This window comes from Euwallacea fornicatus, chromosome 10, assembly GCF_040115645.1.
Source record: "Euwallacea fornicatus isolate EFF26 chromosome 10, ASM4011564v1, whole genome shotgun sequence".
NCBI classification, from domain to species: domain Eukaryota; kingdom Metazoa; phylum Arthropoda; class Insecta; order Coleoptera; family Curculionidae; genus Euwallacea; species Euwallacea fornicatus.
Window position 1 is genome coordinate 5,068,442 of NC_089550.1, and position 23,460 is coordinate 5,091,901.

At 33.9% G+C, this 23,460-nt stretch overlaps 2 protein-coding genes and 1 long non-coding RNA gene across 8 annotated transcripts in view; 2 read left to right on the forward strand and 1 right to left on the reverse strand.

Moving 5' to 3' along the window:
* The window catches only part of Hnf4 (Hepatocyte nuclear factor 4), a 28,033-nt gene extending 6,039 nt beyond the window's left edge, over positions 1-21,994 (forward strand). Inside the window, exons 1-10 of one of the 6 annotated variants that reach the window (XR_010732516.1) lie at positions 17-342; positions 16,085-16,331; positions 17,605-17,699; positions 17,754-17,887; positions 18,259-18,414; positions 18,479-18,605; positions 19,630-19,779; positions 19,960-20,209; positions 20,408-20,608; positions 20,676-21,994. Coding sequence is in view for 5 of the 6 variants with exons in the window: in XM_066286742.1 (XP_066142839.1) it covers positions 207-342; positions 16,085-16,331; positions 17,605-17,699; positions 17,754-17,887; positions 18,259-18,414; positions 18,479-18,605; positions 19,630-19,779; positions 19,960-20,196; positions 20,408-20,608; positions 20,676-20,779 (1,587 nt within the window). In the remaining variant the exon portion in view is untranslated. Of the gene's footprint in view, positions 1-16; positions 343-2,954; positions 3,154-4,892; positions 5,134-7,060; positions 7,219-16,084; positions 16,332-17,604; positions 17,700-17,753; positions 17,888-18,258; positions 18,415-18,478; positions 18,606-19,629; positions 19,780-19,959; positions 20,210-20,407; positions 20,609-20,675 lie in introns of those variants that run through there. The other 5 variants (XM_066286742.1, XM_066286744.1, XM_066286746.1 and 2 more) reach the window with 5 other exon arrangements.
* LOC136341603 (uncharacterized) lies at positions 16,338-17,282 on the forward strand. Its single transcript, XR_010732517.1, has 2 exons — positions 16,338-16,892; positions 16,950-17,282. It is a non-coding gene; the product is annotated as an uncharacterized lncRNA (long non-coding RNA).
* Positions 21,801-23,392, reverse strand: Psf3 (DNA replication complex GINS protein Psf3). Its single transcript, XM_066286749.1, has 3 exons — positions 22,960-23,392; positions 22,633-22,901; positions 21,801-22,571 (listed from the first exon to the last, which is right to left on the reverse strand). Exons 1-3 carry the CDS (start codon positions 23,063-23,065, stop codon positions 22,341-22,343), a joined length of 606 nt encoding a protein of 201 aa, XP_066142846.1. The 5' UTR covers positions 23,066-23,392; the 3' UTR covers positions 21,801-22,340.
* Positions 23,393-23,460: the final 68 nt, after the last annotated feature.

Sequence of the window (23,460 nt, forward strand, 5' to 3'; positions counted from 1 at the left end):
TCTGACAGTTATTTACTTTCAGTACCGGTTGTGCCATTTCGACGAATAGTACCTGCAACCACTACTAATCCACTATCAGTTCGAAACAATGCTCTTTAGTTTTATCTCGTTTATCTAGTGCTGGACTTTTGCCATCATTTACAAATCTAGTGAAATCTTTCAAAGTACCGGCAGTACTGCAACGATTTTCAAAGCTCTCACACAAAATGCCTTCCTCGTTTTATTCTCTAAGTCCCGGAGAGTTGAGCACAATTTCCGATGGAGAATTGGATGGCACCGACTATCTGCTAAGCAGTGCTATGCATTTAGAGGACTGCGCCTATCTGGGATTTAATCTCCTTGGTAAGTCATTACTTTATGGAGAAATGTTCTTGGAACCAGAAGGCTTTGAGTAATTTTTCACGTGCATCTAGTGGGTTCGAGTTGATAATTAAACAGACCTTTAAGCATTTTATGGTAATTTCAACCTTGAGGCCACAACTTTATGTTTTTGTCTGCAATTAAGTTAATACATTACTCCTTCATGGGTCAAAGTGATTTCGTCACTTAATTTTTTTTTACTGTAACTTTAGAATTCGAGGTTTGAAGGCACTCAGTTGAATTGAATTATTTAAGCTTTGGTACTAATAATACCTTTTTTACTCGCAGTCACGATGAGTGTACATAAGACCGGTTTCTCCAACAATTTTCTGTTAAACACAATAATCTTCTATCACTATAACTGACGAAACATAGCGTTATTTCTAATAATAGTTATTGAATTCTTATCTAAGACACTAAGGAAAGATGTTACTAAATGTATGGTGACATCGCGTAAAAATCATATTTCGTGATAATTATTGCAAATATATATAGTCTGTTTAGTTCTGTTGCCGGGTTGGTTTGGACTATTTTTGGATAATCTAATTCTGCAATAATTGTTTTCCAGCAATCAAAATTTCAACTGCTCTTGTATCTAGATTTTAATTTAATTCGATTTTTTGTCTGAGCATAAAATTTATTCATAGTTTCACGAAAAGTGTGATCTTTGCATTTCAATGTCCTTTATCTAATATTCTAATCATTGTCTGTTATTTATTACGTGTTTGCTAGTAAATGTCATCGTTAATAGAGATAAGCAAATTGTCCATTAATGTAATGAGTAACCACCATGTTTTATTTCGATCAACGAAGGTTTAAGGTATGTTTTTCGATCTCATTTTTCTATTTATATGGCTTATCTAATTTTTTGAGTAGAGTCAAAAAATGCAGCTTTTTGAATCCTGACCCTTGTCAAGTAAATACAAAGAAGGTACTTAATTAAATCTGCTCGATTTCTCAACATTTTCTTCATTACCTTTTGGAACAAAAGGTCAATAATTGTTGCATAAGCAGTTTTTATTCATACTATTAATTCTTAAAAAATAGCTCAGTAATTTTAAAACTAGGTAAATCGAAATTCAAGAAAAACAACATGAATTAAAACAACTGGGTTTTTATAAATTATTTAAGTGGAATGAAGGAATTTCAAGATATTTTAGTTTCGAAATCACTACAAAATCTGTAAGAAAACTGGAATACTGGTCTCTTCTGAGTAGGCTACATCAATAACTGTTGTAGATTTTAAAGATCCGAGGCCAACAAAAATTTCTTACAGTTTTAGTAAATCTACAAAGAGACATTCAAATGAAATTAGATATTAACGTTTCATTCCTTGTCACGAAGCTTTAAAAATTTAAAAGCTCGCATAAACTAACCAAGGTATGAGGAGAAAAATTCCCTGTAATACTTCATTACTTTACTCGACTATTGTCGGTACTGCCAAGTTCAAGGAATTTCGCTGTTATTATCAGTTCGAATTACACAAATATTAAGAATTTCTTCATTCTACTCTCATGATTTGCTGAGTCTTTGATTCCCAAGAAAGATCTAATTATAGGAAAAATAATCAATTAATCTGAGAAAGAACTAGAGAATGTGCAAGGCCGTTTTTGTATGCTGTAACAGCGGATTTTTTTTCGGATTATCTTAACTAAGCGGCTCTCTATATTCTTAAACATATAAAAATATACTGACCATTTGGAAACATAATGCTTTGATTGATTACAGGTTTGCACTAAAACAATCTCTCCATCTTAAGAACAGCTGTAATCTGATTATTGTTATGTGAATAACAATTATATTTGCCATAACCATAATTAATTATAATAATCTCAATCAAATATTTCCAGACAAATGTCACTTGACAACAACAATTTTGGTTATTTTTAACCAGCCTTGAAGGTTGCGGTAGCGATAAGAATTTCTTTTTATCAGTATAGTGTATTTCGTTGAAAACTGGAACTCTTACCTATTCCTTCATAAAAACATGATCGTATGTACATTGTCAGGTGCGTGACATAAATTATAATTTTTTTAAATGACCTTCCTCATGCTTAAGATTGTTAATTTATTTTGGAATCCACGCCTTTAAAGAAGGCTAATGCAGAACCATCACTAAATTCCCTTTATGAATCTAATTAGACATAAATGAGTCATTAGCCTTAACCATTATCCTTATCAAGCTGACAAGTTGTTTTTTTATAAATATATTATGACAAAATCCCACAATTACTGCATATCTCCAAGCTGCAATGATTACTCATTATTAATTCTCGATAATAATTGGTCTGCAATTTTGCCCCGATTGGTGCAAATTCTTTGTAAACTTTTATTTAAAGGAAACGAAATTCTAAGAAGAATTAGAATGATACCAAATGACCCAAGAAAATGATGTGTACCAATTTGAAAGCTCCTTGCAAAACATGAATTCTACTAAATAGTAAGATCCATTAGGTACCCTTCGGGACACACGCAACTCAACTTCGACGACGAATAATAACTAGTTTTATTCAACATGACCGAGCGAAATTTTGAGCGAATCTACGGAAGGTACCGCCGCATGGGGTACCATATCACATCGCGTCGCGTCGGTACTAACAACTACACCGAAAGATAGCTATCACCAGGATTTTTTCCGAAATAGATGATACGTTAGACTTTGGTGTCCAGGCCAAAATTGGTAGTACTTTTGAACTTTTGCTTTTGTATTACGCAACTATCGGTACGGGGACGATTTTTTACACAATATGTATTGTGACTATGTTATTATGGATATTTCGGAAGTCAGCCAAGGTAAATGCGGGGTGTGTGGGTGGTGGTGGTGTTAGGGATACTTCGAGAAAGAAGTATCAGGGCTTGTGTAGTTGTGGTATTAGGGTTTCTGATGTGATCTGATCAAAACAGGGTATTAGCCAAAATTGACGCTTTAAGTATGCTTTTTATGTTAAAAGTCAAAAATGCCATGTCGATTGCTCTGATTTATACACGAATCAGCAGTATCTACTCACAGAAAATCCATAAAAAGTAATTTTTCTGATGAATTTGGTACAACATATAAATTTTACTACTAAATTATTAGAAAAATCTTTACGTACAGATTCAAAAATCATTACACACCATCTTTGCACATTTGCAATTATTATTTCGATTTTAGCTCTCGGTTAGATTAAATTAATTCAAAGATTCGTAGAAGACTAAATGAAAAATATCAACACCCAGAAATGTAGTGAAAGAAAAGCAATTGAGGAGCAAAAGATGGAAGAACGAATTTAATCTGATCTAAATTAACCACAACTTATTTAAGATCTTAACCATGCTTTCACAGCTAAAAAAATGTGGCAGGAAAATGTGATAGATCAACATCAAGTTTGACTTATGCCCAAGTGTATGTTTCCAGTCTTAAACTCAAACTACAGTTAGAATGGAAATTTTAACAGATAAACAATGAAATAGGTAAATTATAGAACTAGACCTTGCTTAGTAATGGAATAAATTGTCGAAGCACAAAGTTAATTAACTGGTTTAACTAAACTGAATTAGCCAGGAATAGTTTCGCCGCGAGTATTTCTAGATTAGGAATAACGAAAAAAACAAAGACTGGAATGATATTATAAATTTCAACATCCAGAAATCGATCGAAAAACGAATGAAATCATCAATCAAATAGAAAATTATAGTGTTGATTATTTTTTTTGTTATTTTTTTAAAGTTTTGATGCATTGGAAAGCATGGATCGCGAGCATTAACATATTTTCCTAATTTGAACTACTTCATTATTTTTTAAGGATATTCTGTATTTATTAGATATATAGAAAATTTAATAGATGTGAATGCCGAAAACATCCATACTATTCAGTTTTGAGGAAATGAGGAAAATTTTCGGATTTCAAGCCAAAATACAGGTTCAGAAAACGATTTTTTTTTCTAGCTAACATAAGTAAGACGAAAACAGGCTGGTTTCAAGGAATTCCATTCTGTAGTTGATTCTAGTTCAAATCTCACTACTTCAAAAAGGTTAAAAACGAACTAATTGAGAAGACATTGCTTTTGCAGTCGGTTCGAATAATTGAAGACCTCCTATCGCTGCTTAGCCCCGATTAAAAATCTTAAAGTTAATATTTCACCTAATATGAACTTTAAATTATTTCTTGTTTTAGCTTTTCAAGCTTAAACTGAAAATTTTTAACTTATCCGAGTGTCACCTCTAGCATATCTCATACGCAGTACCCCATTACAATACGCCTTACACCTTTTAGGAGTAATCTAGATAAAACGTAATATTATTTTAATCATTAAATTGGTTCCAAGGTGTCGTTATCTCATGGCGTCCCCATAGAGACTAACTCGATTCATGCTCTCTCCCTATAAAATCTCTCCCAAGTGCAACCCGCATACCAATTTGATACGATTAAATTAAGGATTACAGTACAAATTTATCAACAATCCCAAATTTAGGAGATAACCGAGATGTTGGGGGACTCCTCGCCCCGCAGTTGCCGACGTAACAAAAATATATTATTGAACTCCAACGCTTTAACAGTCGCCCATTCAAAGTCCATCCGCATGGTGTGGTGCTTGATTTGATGACGCTGCGTTAACATTTTGAGTGCAATTTTTGCACTTGTCAGTTTTTCGAGTTAACCGGGTCAGTTCGGTTAGTCCGGTGTACTTTGGACCGATTTCAGGGACGCGCCTTCCGGTCAACGCTCCGGGAGTAGACTTCCGAATCCGGTAGAACGGCCAAAATTGCTGGGCAAATGGGACTGTTTGAAGGTATGAATTTCCATTACAAGCCTCAATTGCATAATAATTGTATGTTACAAACGCTATAGTTTATGGTTTTTCGAAGTCGTGCGAATTCATTATATGGTATTTTCGTGAGAACAATTACTTACACTTTTCAACAATTTCGAGTTAGTTGTGGTAAAAATGTTTACATTCCAAAAAAATGCTTCATTCGACCGTTAAATATATATTTTTTCCCTTTAACATCCTAATATTATCGTCCTAAAACAAAGCTTGCAAGTGCGTATATCAAAATTATTACAAAACGCAGCTTATAAGCTTTGAGGATTGTTTTCGTGAGCTTATGTTTATTTGGCATAAACTGCTCTATTTGCTATCAAATTGTTGAATATGAAATGGACAAACACCATGATTCTTATATTCGTATTATTTATGTTTAGTTATCAAAACTGGCCTCTATTTACAAACACGTTCAGTATGGATCGATTGCAATGCCGAAATTACTTTTCATTATTATTATTTTAAAAATTAAACAATGATGCTTAGGAAATATTTGATAAGAGAGATTTCTAGCCAAACGACTATGTTTTCAGTAAATTTTCAAATTCATTAAGTAATAATCTTGTAATTGAGATATTGCTTAACACGCTTAACTAGTATCATTTGAGGTTAAAATCAGTTCAGGAAGTTAATAAGCTCTCAACTAATTTAGCAATCGGAATGAAATTCTCTTTTTAAAAGCTGTTTCGGAATTTTAAGTTTAGGCTGATCCTACGGAGATTCTGGAATTTTACATTTTTTTCCAGTGAATATTCTCCAACTCTTTCGCTAACACCTTATGGAGTGTTTGGTGGTTAAAAACGGTTCACACCCACCTGCATGCATGAGTTGGCTGGTTATTTTTGGTCGATTTATCAGATACCTACCTACCTCAAAAACAAACAATTGTGTCTGATGTTTTCTGTATGTGAACGACTTCTAGGTTTCTATTAAATAATTTTGCCAAATACCTCCAATGAAGAATGTTTTGAGATGTGCAATACATATGCTTCAATCACATCACTTTGAACTGCACCCAAAAACCTGTTACATTTAAATTCCCATCAGGAAGTAACTAATCGGTATTCCAAGTTTTTTTCTCATTTTACATCAACATTACAGGATAATTTAATAGCTACTTCTTATGAAATACGTATTTAAGAAATTAGTATTCTATTCTTTACTGTAAAATATTGAGATATTTATATATGTGCATTTTATCATTTTTTTCCACCTTTTAAATTTACGTTGGATATTCATATACCTACAGCCCATTGTAGTCCACCCATAATCAACAGTTTTACTTGTTACTAATGACTGAAGCTAGTTGACACTGATTTCATTTGCCAAGAGCATGATAACACCTGCGATGAAATGCCAATTCTAGATAATAATAATTGGAGCGCGTGCTTTGTATTAGTTGTAACACAAAGACTTTGTTTATTATCTTCGTTTGCTGGTAGATATCAATATAAATTCTATAAGTGTTATATTGGTATCTGGCAGTACTTTACATTATGTTCCAACAATGACACGTTTATAGCGCATAAATTAACTTAGTTGTGTTGCAGATCATAAAGCTTTAAAAGCTCCTTAAACGCTCATTTTATACTTGGAATCTTATCCTTCAATATCATAGTAGTTCGTATGCTTCTATTTAGTTTTAGGGACCATTCTTCTCAATAGCCCACCCGTATCATCAAACCTATTAAACCACTCATAATCAGTTCCTAGTTGTCACAAACAACTCAAAAAATCCAGATAAGTCAGAGACACTTAAAAAAATTTCCCAGATTAGGAATAAATGTAAACTCTAATATTGAATTCAAATCTTAACAAGCCCTTATCAGTTCCAGTCACTTATCAGTGTTCATTGTTTATACTGTCATAAAGTATTCGAGATACGGTTTGCAGTCTTCAGTACTGGATGACGGTTTTAGAGACGCGAATGCGTGTCCAGCTTTCGATTAGTTTCTGGAATATCCAGTGTGAGTGAGTGCGTCAGAGTGACTGTGAAGGTAGTTGATTGGAAAGGCTTCAATATGAATCAGCTGATGTATCGTCCTTATATGAGTGAGTTGTAGTTTTTATCATCTACCATGCAGTTTGAGTGGTTTCCGTGATTTTGAAGATGTATGTTACTTGCATGAGATCCAACAAATTCGAATCTAATAAATTAAACATATCACTACTGTTTATATGCGACACGTGTAGTGATATCTTTCTGTTGTAGCATAATTCTATCAATAAATTTAATTGTAAGGATTTTTCGAGATCATTACTACTTTTGTCTAGTATCCTATCGGTATATAGATAGAAAATTGGTTATTTTGAATGTTGATATTTATGTTGATATTCTTGACTAATCAGAATCACGCTTGTCCATCGAGGCTTTGGGATGATACAAGAGATGTTATTGTTTTTTTCATTGTCTAGACTGCGAGTCAGCGTTGATAAAAGCTGCCAATATGTGTAATTTAATTTTTAGGAAATCGACAAGCTTAAATATGACAGCGCCATATCTTGGGGAACTTAATTCCACTAAAAGCTGTTATCTTTTCCTGTTAATGTAAATATGAGGTTGAAAAAGATTATAAAAAATTACACTGCTAGATGAAGGCACGATTGTTACTAGGGAGTACCTCTATCTATACATGTCCATCCACATTTCCATATGCTGCATTATTATTGATTTTTTTTGTGGAATTTTCTTTCTTAATTATTATTCTATCATTTGTTCTCTTCTTTGGGGCATGTCTCTGCCGGTCACAATACTAACCAACGTGTCACCATAAACGACGATATACCCTGAAACACAGATTTATTCATATTGACTCTAGAGTTTGTTTAATGAATTTAAGATGAATATTTTTAGAACTTGCCAATGCGGTGAAATATCGAAGGTGGTCTTGTTGTCGGATCTTGCAACAGCAAGAGTCAACGTTAATTTCAGAAACGGCTTAACTGGAAGGGACTCGTCGTCTAAAAAAGTGCGAAATATTGGAATCTTCAAAATTTATAATTAATTTTTAAGTGAATAGCGAGTTTGGAAAATCAATATCTGAAAATTACCGGTTTTTCAATTTCGGCCAGTGAGATGCTTTAAGCCTGACCCTAGTACGATTTCAGGTTCCGATCTTAAAATTCGAACAATTTTTTGACACATTTCTGACGATAATTGGAAATCTAAAGCGATTAGTGGAGATAATGAAAAAATTATTTAAAGCAATTTGCTTCTGGTATTCATCCCTAAGAGATCTTTTCATAGAAATTCGTTGCCAGGTATGTATATACATGCAAAAACTGGTATAAAATAGACGTTTTATGAAAATATTCAATAAATGGTTTCAAAAGGAAAATAGTAGTATTATGATTTTAAGTGCATTTGGTCAGTTTCTGCAATCATCAGCATATGTGTCAGTAGACAAAGCATTGCATATTTGCTGTATCACCTAGAATGCAAAAATGTATGTACATTAAATATAGTTTTTACTTGGGAAATATAACACCCAATGTTTGTTAAATATAACACGAAGGAAATCACTACAATACATTTTCCGCATAAGCAATTTGCAAAAAACGTTCAAAGTCTCTTGGAAGGTATTATTTCTACAGTGAAACTTTTATAAGGTCATTTTTCCCCATAAATTATTTACATTTGTGTACTTCAACAACCCATGCTTATAAAGACCATAAATACATTCAATTAACATGCAAGTAGTCCAAATAATTTCATTGTAATTTGGTCTTCAATTACAATACAACACAAGTCAAAAGGTGATAAAACGCATTAGAATAAAGGGGTCTTGAGGGACTGCTAAGGTCGCACGGTATACTGATTAATTTCACAAAATATGCATATAAAATGGAATTTTTGAAATTTTTTTGTTGTTTTTCAATAGTTTATGGCGATTTAAAATAATCATTAACGATATTAATTGTGCAGGTTAGATGATGCAAAAATAACACAGAAAAGCTTTGGAGGTCGGTACATATGCATATACGAATTGTGAAAAAATCTAAAATTGTAATTTTCGGTAGAAACTAATTGAATTTTACTGAAAGAGTTTTAACAATAATTTCCAAAATTTTACAGGAATTAAATCGACTTGTAAATAATCGAAAATAACAAAAGAAAAAATTAACCACGTAAATCGTTACGTATTTCGTGTTGCGAAATCTGAATAGAATATTTTAAATTTTACGAAACAATTTTATTTCAAAATTTATTTATTACTCACACATAAGCAATGCGAAGCCCATTTTTTATCATAGAAATCATAAATACAAATATCCCTTAATAATTTAAATTGTCCGTGAGTGGAAATTAATCTTTTAAGTCAATGTAAGTGAGCTTTAGTCGGTTAGATTTCAGGAAGTTTCACGGGACAAATAATAAAATTTTTATCGATTGTTACCTGCCTATAAACATAAAATTCAAGGACGCAATATTTCTTCTTTACGTCATACCATTATTTACATTTATTATGTATCATTGCATTCAACATGGTTAAAATAGTATATAAAAGTAATGTACTCTAAATCGGAGCACTTAATAAGAAGCCTCTGGTCTTTAGCACGCTCTAAGATTGACTAAATTCTTAGAGTTGAAAAAATTGTTTATTATCGAAAGTCTAGAGAGAACTGCCTGTTAAAGTGGCAAGGACCAAATTTTTACCAAAAAGTTCAAGTTACTTTTACATTCACGAATTTCGTTTGAATAATTGAAGTAGCAATTAAGAAGCTCAGATCAGGCTACTTCCAGAGCACTTCAATTCAACTAGATCCAGGCAGAATCATTTTCTCTCAACGATCTTAAAAAATCAGCTCCATCTGCAGTGAAAATTTCAACTTTAGCCGGAACTGAGGAACAGAAAACCGAAAGTGACCCAGCCTACCCTGGACAATTCTTGATCATACGATTTATGTATTTTGTCCCAGTTATTTTGAATAATAAATATTTCGAAACTAAAATCTTAGACACATGCCCATAACATGCTTAGTGATAAAGTTCTTATCAGTGGAGCCACATGTGTCATGTAACGTGTTTTCTTGGAATACCCTCGGGATCAAGAACAAAGTTCAAATCGGACTTCTAATGACTAGCAATGTATCATAACATATTATCCACAAACCAATAATATTGTGTCTTCTGTCCATCATATTATTGATTGTTTATCAAAGAAGCTGAAAACAAAAATCTAGTTCTGTTGTTAGAAACAATGTTGCGTTCTCAAATGAATGAAGGGCTTACGTTGTGACCATTAGATGAAAGTCCTGCATGTTCTTCGACTGTCGACTTCATCGTGATGGCCATTTCTTTATATTCTTAATCCTCAACAATTTTATACCTGTATATTATTAAAATCCCGTTAATAACATGAAATTGCTCAGAGAGGCGCGGACAATCCACACCAACTCTCATATTTTTTCCTTATTATTATTGTTGTTATGTCACGACCACATTACGAAGCGCTTTATGGGAATTTCGGAGATTCCATGTAACGCCGCAAGAAGCAAAGTCCAACTTATTATTGTATTATACGTTATAATTATTTTCCTACCCATTATTTAAATGCTCGATCATCAAGCGACGTCAGTAAAAATTCATTGCAATTAATTTATTGTTTAGGTTGTCACTAATATTTAGGTCTCAAACCAAATTTGCAACCCGCGACCAGTTTTTTTTTAATGCAGATACGCTTATTGCAAAAGAGTTTGTTTATTGCAGGGGTTTATTATAATAGTTGCTCGGAAGGAGACACACCTCATTTACTCCAGTAGATGGCCATATTAAGTAATAACTTTTTTTTTTATCTTGTACGAAAATTAGATAAACCAAAGTTAGGTTGAGTTGAAATATGGCCAATGGGCTGAACTTTTTTGGCATCGTTCTAGCAAAATTGAGTCGGAATGCGGTGGGTTAACACTAAGAGTTGATGTGGTTTATATAACCTCTAAACATTGGGATAGGTCGTCGTTCTATTAATAAGTGAGCTGAGATGAATGTCAAGACATAGAGGTCATTTAAATTTATAAAATACAACATGTAGGTATTCATTATTAACTTCAATTTTCGTCTATAAAAGATCGTTTTACTTGCACGTCATTTTGACATAGTTTCCAGAAGTTTCTAGGAGGTCTTGCAGAAGGAATGCCAACATAATAAAAAGAAGCAAACAAATACCCAACAACACTGGAATTAATAAAAATCATAGAGAAAAATTTCACTAATTAACTCTTAAATGCTTTTTAGCTGTTATGTAAACTACTAGATGATGCTGCTGTTGACAACACCGATAAACCGGTCTCCGAAAATAAATTGCATGTAAATGAGAACTCGTTTAAATGTCGTTTTCTGACGTCGGTTTTCGCTATTTTAACTGGAATTAATCAACATATTACATATGTTTTATATCAGACAATTACATCTGTATTCTTGAGAAAAAACATATTCCTCTACGCCACTGATTTTTTTAAAAATATTTAAGGCAAAACCTCGAAACAGGTATTTATCCCAGAAACGTTAATCGGCTAAATGACCGAATATATCGTTGATAACTTGACCACCCCTACCTCTCACTTCGCGCACCCGCTGGAAACAACGAAAGCAACGACTATAGCGTGCGATGGGATGACAAGGGCGCGCCAAATAAGCGACGGAAATTGTCACCCTGTATACACTATCCGCAACCAAATCAAGTAATTTGTTATACAAAGTTCCTTGCAATATGCTGTTTTAAAACTAGATTATTTGTTGCATCATGGCAAGCCTTTAGAGTACTTAAAACGCCATATAAAAGTATTAAAGTGGCTTAAGGCGTGTTTTATTCATCATTTTACATTAATAAATCAAGATGGTCAACGTTGGTTAAAGTTATATAATTTTTATTTGAGTAATGTTATATGGGCCCATAAATACAAGGAGAATGATTTTATTGCTGATGGTGATAAGATAGTGTTTCAAATATTTGTGTTGGACATTATGAACTCAAATTTGACCATTATATTGTTTCTTAATCTATGGGATTTTTGGTATTAATGATAACAGCAGATAATTCAGTTAAAACTTAATTCACAATATTCTAGGAATACTAATGGTTAGATAATGCTTTTGGATTGAGTTATGATAGTTGTCTTAATATCTATTCCCAATATTATAAAACGTACATATTGAAATGCCATCATAAACAACGGTATATATACATATACATACATATATGGAGTGTTGAGAGTTTTATTGGAGTGCGAAGTAGTAAACGTGAGCATTTTGCTGCCTGATTGATTGTGCTACTAAGGACATTTCTGTTGCTATTTTCAACAAAAAATTCAACATTTTTCGAGAAAAATTAGACATCATTAACAAACAGTGAAGTACTAACTTAAATCAACGAACTTCTAGGATTTGTTGTTACGCAACCATTTGGCAATAGTTTGAAGACATCTGTCTAACATAGAGTTAAACATCTTCACTGGTCCAGTTTAAGTTTTTTTCTTGGTTTAGATTGAATACATACAAGCAAATTTTGACACTTTATAACAATAATAAATTAACTTAAAAAAACACTAGTTGTCCTTGTAGTTTTATACAGGGTGTTTCTTAATGTGCGGTGACAAATGAACTGGGAAATTATGGACTCATTTTGAGATAAAAACATCAAATAAAGACATGTCCTAAATTGCTTCCATTTTGTTTTAAATGGTGTTGAAGTTTCTTTTGTTTTTTCGATTTTCATTCATTTGTCAGTTGTTTGTAAAAATAATTAGTTCAATATTAGTAGTAACGACCTTTTAGAATTTCGAACAAACTGAAATAATAATTATTATATGCAATAATTATATAATGCACAAAATACTCTACATTGAGTTACTTTTTTTGTGGTCGCTTTCAATATTTTACATCACAACTTTTTTCATGGCATATTTAGATTTTACTCATTAATTAACTTCCTTATCTTATGTCTTTTATCTACTTTTTTGCCTTTTTAGTTTTTTTATTAGAAACAATAGTTCAAGAGACATTTACGAAAATATCTAACCACGTTCGCTCCGATTAACCTAAGGATGTGATAAAGCGGTAAATCCAAATCGAAACAATTCGGGACATGCTTTTATATAAAATTTTCATCTTAAAATAATCTCGTGATTCACCTGTTTAATTTTGTATCGTCCATTAAGAAACACCCTACCTATTAATTACGTGTAAATTTAATTACTCCAAAAGATCCTTAACACCTGTTTGCCAATCCGGCCTTCATACACCAATAATAAATTTCCATCGTTCGTTTTTAGTCAGTTTTATGACGATTTTCGAAAACAAATCTCTGGCCTAGCAATCAATTTTGAATTTTCCATTGCAGTAGGTGCAAACAAAATTAAAACAAACATGAAATCGACGGTCGTGATGACACGAAAATGGGTTGGCCGGTGGTCAAATTATCGTGAAATTTACTAGACATACTAGAGACGATCGTCATCGTTGGCTAACTGAGTTTACCTATTTTTATCTACTGTATCTTGGTGTGACAAAATGGCTTTTATAAATATGCAAGGCAGAGACCCGACACTTTCTGGACATAAACAACCTGCAAGCAAGCCAAGATGATTATTGGAAAGTTTTTGGTTCAAAAATTCCACTCATATTCATTAATGATAATAATAACATTCGAGTGTAAGGAGAGCCCGTCCCCAGATGACGCCACCGTTAATAATCCACCAAAAATAATCGTTGCATTGGTCTTATATATGGATATAATCCATCAAATTTTGTTTCGTTTTGCATACACATCCTCGTGTCTTTTACTCACAATTGTACACGGATCACGTGGAATAGCAGAAAGCCCACTCATTCTTCATGCGATAACAATTGTTTTGCTCGCAATAATATAATTAAGTGATGTTAAATATTTGTAAATAAGCGTGATGCATTGGGGCATTGATTTTTTAATAACTATTATCCTTTTCGGATAAATATTTGCTAATAAGAGATGATTGCTTCGAATTATTCTGCGATAATTGAGCGATAACGACGAGGGGAATTATTGCAGTAGTGGTCAATTCGGGTTTTATTGCGTTTGAAACAGATTTTTGATGTAGGCCTAGATGTGTTGAAATGTGTAATAATTTTCAATAATTAGGAGCGTGTCGTCAGGTTTTTGTTAAGGACTAATATGAAAGGTTAATAATCTTTAACGCGAAGCAGCATAGAAATCTTTAATGGAAACGTTCCGTGAAACGAAATTTAAGAACGCAGCAGTAATGATTATCTAAAGTATTTGAAAACTACATAGTTCTTATGAGCTCTAATAGGTATGTGAGAAATTTTGAGGTATTCTTTTATTAATTTTAAAATGTTTTTGTGATAATGCGATTATAATAAATTATCCCAACATAATGATGTAAAAATATATGGTTTTGTCTGTGCTTAATCTTGGTAAAATTTGTTTTAAACCGCTAATCTCATTTTGAATTACCTTAGGAGAGGCAGTGATATTACAAATCATGATTGATATGTTGTTTTGACAAATATCCAAGTTGGACCATTTTTTATTTTTGCCGTTTTTCGAATATTTGGTCAAGGCCAAATTGTACCATTCCTAAAAAAGCACCATATTGATGTGAATAATTTTCTATCGTCAATTAATCATTCCGTATACTCCAGAATAATTATTTGTTTGAAAAAGTGGAAAAGTAGGAAATTTAGTGCCGCAGCGATATTCATCACAGTCAAGTTACAGACCTTGCTGAGGCAGGAAATTACCGAGTAAAATATTATTTTTATTTCTCGGATTAGCAACACAAAATAATTTTGAGTGGACAGGACAACGTCACAAAACGGCCTGTGAAGTATCACTTTTAATATCTAGATAGTGAAAATATTGCTTCACAGCCTGCCCATTACAAGCATTTGCGTGGGGTATTTTGCACCCGGTTTTGCGCTGATACTTTAGAGGCTGTTCTGGGTCGTTACAAGATAACTTTTTTTGTCAATCGGAGTAAATATTTATTTCTTTCGGATTTAGAAGGCACAAAATGTTTACAAAGTGATAAGAAAGTTATGAATATCTACTGATCACCTAATGATTTGGAGAATATGGTAAGATCGCGAGTTTTAATTGTAGAAATTATGTAATCAGTGCCCGCTAGACACATTAAGAGCTGAGACTAAATACAAATATTTTTTGTTGCAAGACGGCTTAAAAGATTGATCGCAGTTTTGTCCAATTGGTGAAGGCAGAAATCGACAATAAGACTTTTTTCAATTTGTTTTTTTTTTTTTGAATTTTTGCCTTCGACCTTAAGAAAAACAACATTTTATAGATGATACAGCAATAACCCATCAGGCTTTTCTATGTGAATCCTAAGGTCCTCGTCATCATGTTTCTAAGGAATGGCTAATAGTCGATCTTGAAGATCACAAACATGTAAACAAGTGTCCATTCTCACCATACATGGCCCGTCAATATTCGTTTTTGAACAACGGCAAAGTTATTTATGTGTCATAAAATATGAACGTGCTGCCTCCAAAGTCAAAATTTGTGATTTTTAAGTGGACACTTTTACTACCTATTTGTGTAATATTCTTCCGGAATGGTAACTTGTGAAGGTTGACAAAAGAGTCGTCAATACTATATAATCAGTCTAGTTTAGTTAAATTGATGAATTACACCTGATCAATTAAGCCCAACGCAAATGACGAAAACGTGTAAATTAACTGACCAATAATTAAATATTTTCATGGGAAAATGTCCTCACCGTAATTATTATTAACCGTCAATTTGTTTCTATCAAGGCTAACATGTAACAACCTGTAAAGCATTAAAAGATCCAGAAATAATTCGTCATACTTATTCCTAAGGCGTGCTGTAAGGTCACTTTAGCGCCCTCATAATGTAAAAGCGAAAAGATCAACTGCAACATTGTCTACTTTTAATTGCAGCCGACTCAGACTCTCCTATGTCTGCAACGGGAGGGTGCGGGCCTAATGGGGGTGCCGGTAATGCCGCCTTAGCCGCCACCCTCTGCCACGCAGGTACGGGCGGTGTGCCGGCGTCAGCTTTGGGTCAGCAACACTGCGCCATTTGCGGCGACAAGGCTACGGGAAAACACTATGGGGCTGCTTCTTGCGATGGGTGTAAGGGATTCTTCAGGAGAAGTGTCCGGAAGAACCATCTGTATACTTGCAGGTAAGAAAGCTGATGTCGCTGAAAATATACCGATAAAGCCCAAACCAATTGTGGATGTGCGAACTCATGACGAGCACCGAGGGCAGGATGTATTCCTGTCTTATAGAAAACGAAATTCTGTAGGTCACTACAAAGGTGGAGCTTATCCAAACTACATGTATTTTTAGTTGCATGATTGCTTGCATGAAAACACAATTCCTCAATGTAAATTCAGTTCGGGTTATTCAGAATTTAGTATCAATTGTTGGCTGTAGTGCCAGGAAAATTAGAGAGAGCTTATTTGAGAATAAACTGAAGGTATAATAGTAGTTTTCTTTTGCTGCCTATGTTCTTGTGAGAACCCGGAGCGACATCAATGCAGACGGCGATAGGAAACGTTCCTAAGGAAACAATGCCAAATTTACTTTTGATAGCGTGTAATGAATGCCAATTTTCTATATTAATAGCAGTAATGCAAAGTAAAAAAGCAGTATTTACACGATGGCTAATTGTAATTTCTTTTAGCCCAAGGTGAAACGCGAATTCATCGTTATGTAAAATCGCGAAATTGTGACACGAGACGTACGTTTACTTGAGTTTCGAGGATTGTAGTTTTGCAAAAAATGATTTGTTTTCCAGCTTTTTGGGTCGCAGCATTATTTTTAGGAGCCGGGTCATGTATCTGGAAAACAAGCGTCAGAAGTTTCCTTAAGGCCTCCTCCCGAAATGTTAAGAATCCTCCATCAATCATTAATCATTAAGTTGCATCATTAAGAACATGTTTGACAATTCTGAACTAAAATTAGCCATTGGTCAACCGTCGGCAGCCTCGGCTCAATTAACAGCGTTTAAGTGCATTTGCGATATTGAAGGTGAAAATGCATTAAGCTAATTGATTTTTATGATATAATCGCTATGTGTCAAGATATTTTATATGCAGGTGTTATTATAATATAAAAGTGTCAATGTAAATGGGTTTTATTGAACTTAAGACAAGGAAACGCCAGAGATGATTTTTCCCCATTGATTTTAAGACCAGATCGTAATCTGTTGTTAAGGAAAATAAGTCAATTACTTCCCTAGCAATCCGAAGAATAGGTAGGTTTCGGTTACTCAAAGCGACTTGCATTTGCAAAATCGTCGGTGAAAGTTACGGAATATTTGAAGTGGGTGGCCTTAGGGAGACTCGGGGCATCGAGATGGTCCTAAGAGGCTTTGAAAACTGGTAGAACGGAAAAACTAAACTCCTTCCTTCATATTTTTCACTTTTTAAATAACTCCTTCCTTGCTGCAGATTCAACAGAGGTTGTGTAGTAGACAAAGACAAAAGGAACCAATGCCGATACTGTCGCCTGCGAAAATGTTTCAAAGCTGGTATGAAAAAAGAAGGTAATATGTCCAAAATTCTTGAAAGAACTGGTCGAGTTCGTGAATAATTTTTAGCTGTGCAAAACGAAAGAGACAGGATAAGTTGTCGAAGACCAAGCCATGAGGAAACCAACCAAAACAACGGACTTTCAGTCAGTTCGCTTCTTAACGCCGAAATGTTGTCCAGACAAGTGGGGGCCGCTTTAGAAGTAAGCAAACTTTACCACCAGGGTCGTTTCCATAATTAATAATTTCGGTGCAAGTTATCTTGATAGCAAGTTAACTGGGGCTTAATATATTGGCCCTAAGATGCTTTAGTACTAAGAATATTATCTAAAAGATAATTTCTCGTAAAAAGCACGAAACTGATCAATGATGTGCCCTCGTTTCATCGCTTCCACGGAAATTATCTTCTTGACAAAATTACTTAATATTGATTTGTTGTCACTTAAACTAGTACGTCTGAAAAAAAACTTCAATCCCTCATTGGGGAATTTTCACCTTTAAGATTCATCCCTTAACTTAAAAAAAACTTCAGAATTACTACAAAAAAAAGTCCCATGAAGATCATTTTTTCCAGCAAATGGGACCTACACCTGCAAACGACTATGACCTGTCAGGCAGACAACAGGCCGATATCAATGACATCTGCGACTCGATGAAGCAGCAGCTACTGATTCTGGTTGAGTGGGCCAAGTACATTCCAGCCTTCACTGATCTGCAATTGGACGACCAAGTAAGCTACAAAACCTAATTATTCTTGCCATGTTTCTATTTATCTCTTCTTGAAATCTTCTTAGGTAGCTCTGTTAAGGGCACATGCAGGAGAGCATCTCCTCCTAGGATTAGCCAGACGTTCAATGCATCTAAAAGACGTTTTGTTGTTAGGGAACAACTGTATCATTACGAAACAGAGCCCTGGTACTGGTGAGTTGCAATTTATTTGCTCATTCAACATTATTAAATACTTTAAATTACATATTGCAATTGGCAAATATTTGCCTTATGCATTTTCTGCGGTTTTGTTAAATTATGCAACAAGAAATTTTTGTTGGGCAAATATTCGTGATTGAGTATTAGAGATAACATCTAGACATCTTATCTGCCACAATTCAATAGGTTGGATGAATGTCGAAAATATTTGTTTTATTTAAATCAAGTCATTGTGCATCTGGTTGCTTAAGTGTATCTTAAATCATAATGAAAATCTTAAGTGACGATTTGTAAATCTGAGAGGCGTAAGGAATGATCATTTGACTTTCTCAATGTTTATTTTGATAAAAAGTTTCTCTTCGTGAGACAAATTTCGTTTCGCCTCTACCGGACTTGAAGATATCACAAGGACTCCATTAATTAATTTTTTAATTTATGGTATAGTGTTGTACATATATTATTTCTAATTACCGGTGCGACAGAAAATGGTGGTCATTATTTACTGTCGAAGGACAATTTCGGGCTATTTTCCACAATTTTTTATGCCGCGAGCAATAATGATGATTTGCTCGCGCTCCATTAAGATCGTTATTTACTTAATTGTGGTGTTTGGCAATTTCAATGTTTTTACTTGAATTGTTAATTATGGAATTAAACATATTTGTTTTTTATACATGATAGGCGAATAAAAAATAGCTATTTACCTGCAAATACAAAAATTGATACTTTATTACCGTACGCAGAATACAACTAACCAAATGACGCGAAGCGAAGTTCAGTCAGCAATCCCTTGTATTTAGAGTTCCCGGGTTTATAGTCGAACCTATGAAACGACTGCGAGCTTTTGAGTTAAAAGTTGGTCGTAAAATAAAAAATAGGAGTTATTAGGTAAATCTAAACTAAAACTGACCATCCATGTAGTAGCAATTGGATATCGAGCAAAAATCCCGTGCATTAAAGTGAGGCAAATATACAAATATAAATAATTCCCAATAAATATGATGGTCTTCATTTTCAGTTTCACCAGTTCGTGATCCTAGCACTGCTGACCTCAGCATCACTCGAGTTGGAAGCCGGATCATGGACGAATTAGTTAAACCAATGACTGAAGTTCAAATCGACGATACCGAATTTGCCTGCTTAAAAGCCATCGTGTTTTTCGATCCTAGTAAGTACCACATCTGCAATAAAATCACAAAAAAAAAACTTTCAAGTTTAAAAATGGTTCCAAGTAAAGCTGCTTCGGATTTATATATCCGGTCAGCACTACTCGATTCTACCTGGACACAAAAATCAAAATCACTTGAAATTGTCTAAAAAAAAGTGAAGGAACTGTGCTAATTTCCAGATGCTAAAGGCCTAAGCAGCTCAGACCGCATAAAACAACTGCGGTTTCAAATCCAAATCAATCTTGAAGATTACATAAGTGACAGGCAATACGACAGCAGGGGACGTTTTGGGGAACTGCTCCTTATGCTTCCTCCTCTTCAGTCCATCACTTGGCAAGTGATTGAGCAGATTCAGTTTGCCAAGTTATTCGGAGTCACCCATATCGATAGTTTGCTGCAAGAGATGTTGTTGGGAGGTAAGATATCCATGTAAGATCCATTTTTTTACTTATCATTTTACATAGACAACCCTCATGTCACAAACAGTCTTAATGAAATAAAAACAAAAACCCGAAAATTTTCAATAGAGATTTAATTTTCTAATTCAATTGAAGCCTTGAAGTTTTATCTATATTGATAAACAGTCCCCTACTAATTTCACGCTATAAAGTTCACACTCTATTGTAGGTGGTATCGACAACAGTCCCGCCCTGATTGTGCCCAACCAGGTAACCTCACCACAGCCTCCACTACTAAACGGCAACGGATATCAGAATAGCGATTCTACTGACAGTCCCATGACGTCTCCGCCCACTATGCCTAGTAGTCCTGCTGATCACATGATCAACGGAGGTGTGGCAAGTCCACCGCAGGCGGTACCAAATAATGGTGATTATTTTTTTCTAGGTTATAAAATGTCAGGTCCAAAAAATTATTAACACACATTTTATTACAGCTACATCCAGCGTACTAATCTTGAGGGACATGGGAGTTATGGACGATGTCTTCCCTATTCCTTTCAAACCGGAGCCGATTAAAGAAGAACAACACGGATTTTAAACTGATATTTACCACTTAGTTAAAAAGGACAAAATAAGTACCTAAATTGAGCTTCCGCTCAGCTAGTGCCAAAACAAAGCGTTGGGCAAGATACTTTATGGGAATATATTGATTCCAGTACTATGAAGAAAATGCAAAAATAAAAGTTTAAAGACAATTCAAATATATTTATCCATTTGCTTGACACAGCTCAGTGCCTTAAGAAAGAAATCCTGCACATATTGTGAAAATAAGTGACAGTGCGCCCAAATTAAAACAGCAATTCAATTTTTTAGGGATTCATAATTTAAGGGGGATGCTAACTTGCAATGATATGTTTATCGAGTGCCGTTCAACCATATTGGTTGGTAAATAAACCAATGTAATACAGTTCTATGTATGCGTTGTTATCGATAAAGTTGACCTCCAAAAAAATTGTTATTGTGAGTAAACAAATGGCCCTATCAGAAAATTTTATTGACAGACACAAAGATAATTTTGTATTGTCTTAAATACGCCTTTGAAAGTACAAGGAACTTCTGAATGTGGAAAAGGCTGTGAATTTCAACAACTGACTAACTCAGTCTTCCTAGTCCTTATTCGGACTCTTTGAATATTTATAGTGCTTTTTTACGATTGCTCAAATTTCTTGCACATGCCTAATTTGTTGTTAACAAGAATTTTTCCTCTTCGTTAAAGAAATAATTATTTTGTTGTTTGTATATTGTGTATTTTTATTTAGTGTTAAAGTGTCAGTAGAGAAGTTCTTGTATTAAGCAGTACTCCGTATATTATGGGTGTCAGAATTTTAATTTATTTTTGTTACATTTTGTGTTAGTCAATTGATATAGTGATATACCTGTTTTATAATACCTAGTTAATTTTTAGGATAATAAGTAGTGGGTATGTTGTTTAGTTAATTGTTTTACGATGTACATAAAACTTGTTTTCTCATCTATTCTTGTATATTTGAAGGGTTTAAGCATATTCTGGAGTTAGAAGCTATGACCTAAAATTAATCCAGGGTAAATGATTAAGGGAAAGTAATTATAAATTTTATTGGTCGAAGTTTTTTATACAATACCATCTATTCTCTATTGTTACTATTATAGGATATATTTTATTTCCATATATGTATATTAGCATGCATTTTATGCATAAAAAATAAATAATCAAAGGCTGGAGGTGGCAATAATAATTGTTATTCTGTTAAATAAATATCTTTATATTAGTTAATGTTGCGTTGTTTATTTCCCTTTTACCTATTTAGCTTGGAACTTATGTATTGCAATGGAGACACTGGGAACATTTGCATTTCTAAGTGAGCGGCACAATGAACATTTTCAGAGTATTTTTAAAAATGAAACTAATTAAAAAACTATATATTCTTTGCCCATAATTGAGTCTATGGGTTATTAATTTATTTGCAATACAAAGGACCTTTTTGTGCTTTACTAATGTTCCCATAATTATTACTAGGTTTCTGTCATACCATGTCTATATTTTTCTTTGAATTCTTTAAGGCTTCACTGGCAACCAAAACTATCCTTACAAAATTAAAATTTTTAACAAAACTAACACCTTAATTAAATAGATCATCATCAACTCTTTTCCTCTTCCTGTGGTTAGTAACCATGCTGGCAGCCTGTAGCTGAAAGCTGCTCTCTAGTAACCAACTATTCAGCTTCACTGCAGCTACTTGTGCTTCTTTATAGATCCTATGCTCCAACATATCCAACTTTTGCAGTACAGTAGGATCTGCCTCTGAATTATTTGCCAAATCCATTATCAATCGAAATCTGGTGGAGAAGGTCTGGAAGGCAGTTAAGACCAATCACATACATTCACAGTTAATTTAAAAGTTCCACACATACATGCAATAAAATATCATGAACCTCCCGGCTTCTATCAAAGTGCTTAATGTTGAATCCCAATTCATAAAAATATAAACTGAACTTGTGCAAGTCTACAACTGTAGCGTCGGCTTTAAGGATCTCACGATATGCCTCTCTGTAAGATTTCGGGAGCTCTGGAACAACAATAGGTTGTCGACCTGTGGCACAGTCTAAAGTTAGCCATAAGGGAAGCTCTAATTGGGTGCCAGATTTTAAATCTTTGTCTTCAGTTGAGGGATTGAGAACCCCTAAGTAAAATAATGTTTGCAGGATGGTTTCACATAGGACAATGATAGTGCTACTTACCCATTCTTGGCACATTTTGGAGAAATTTGCATGGAACTCTTTCTTGGGTCGCTAAAATATCTTCTAAGGAGTAATAGTTTGGGGTGTAGCTTAACTGAAGGGACATTATTTAGAAGAAGTTGTTTGTTGTTATGATTACATTTCATTCGAAGTCTACTAACAATAATATAAAAATTTTTAAATGTAAACAAAAAGGTTTCGTGCGAAGAACTTAAATTTTTTTGACGCTGTAAACATCAAATCAAATAGCAATGAGATAGAGGCGCTTTCCATGGAGCTGTGGGGGTAGTTTGAGACAGTTTGTTTTCATGCAAATTTTATGGCTCCCTTTCGATTAGTACGACCGACATTAGTTCTAACTGCCCAATTATAAAATAAAAAGCGGTAGTACAGTAATTTTGAGACTATTCAAATTGTCGACATGCGCAAAATATGCAAAGTACGACTAACGACAATATCGATGTTCTCACCCCTCCACTCCTTGTACAGTTCAAGGTCACC

Coding starts and splice junctions, on each gene's coding strand:
- Psf3 (XM_066286749.1), bottom strand. CDS start 23,065: ATGTCCCTTCAGTTAAGCTACACCCCAAACTATTACTCCTTAGAAGAT. Junction 22,902..22,959: donor CCAAAATGTGCCAAGAATGG/GTAAGTAGCACT, acceptor TATTTTACTTAG/GGGTTCTCAATCCCTCAACT. Junction 22,572..22,632: donor TTCATGATATTTTATTGCAT/GTATGTGTGGAA, acceptor ACTGCCTTCCAG/ACCTTCTCCACCAGATTTCG.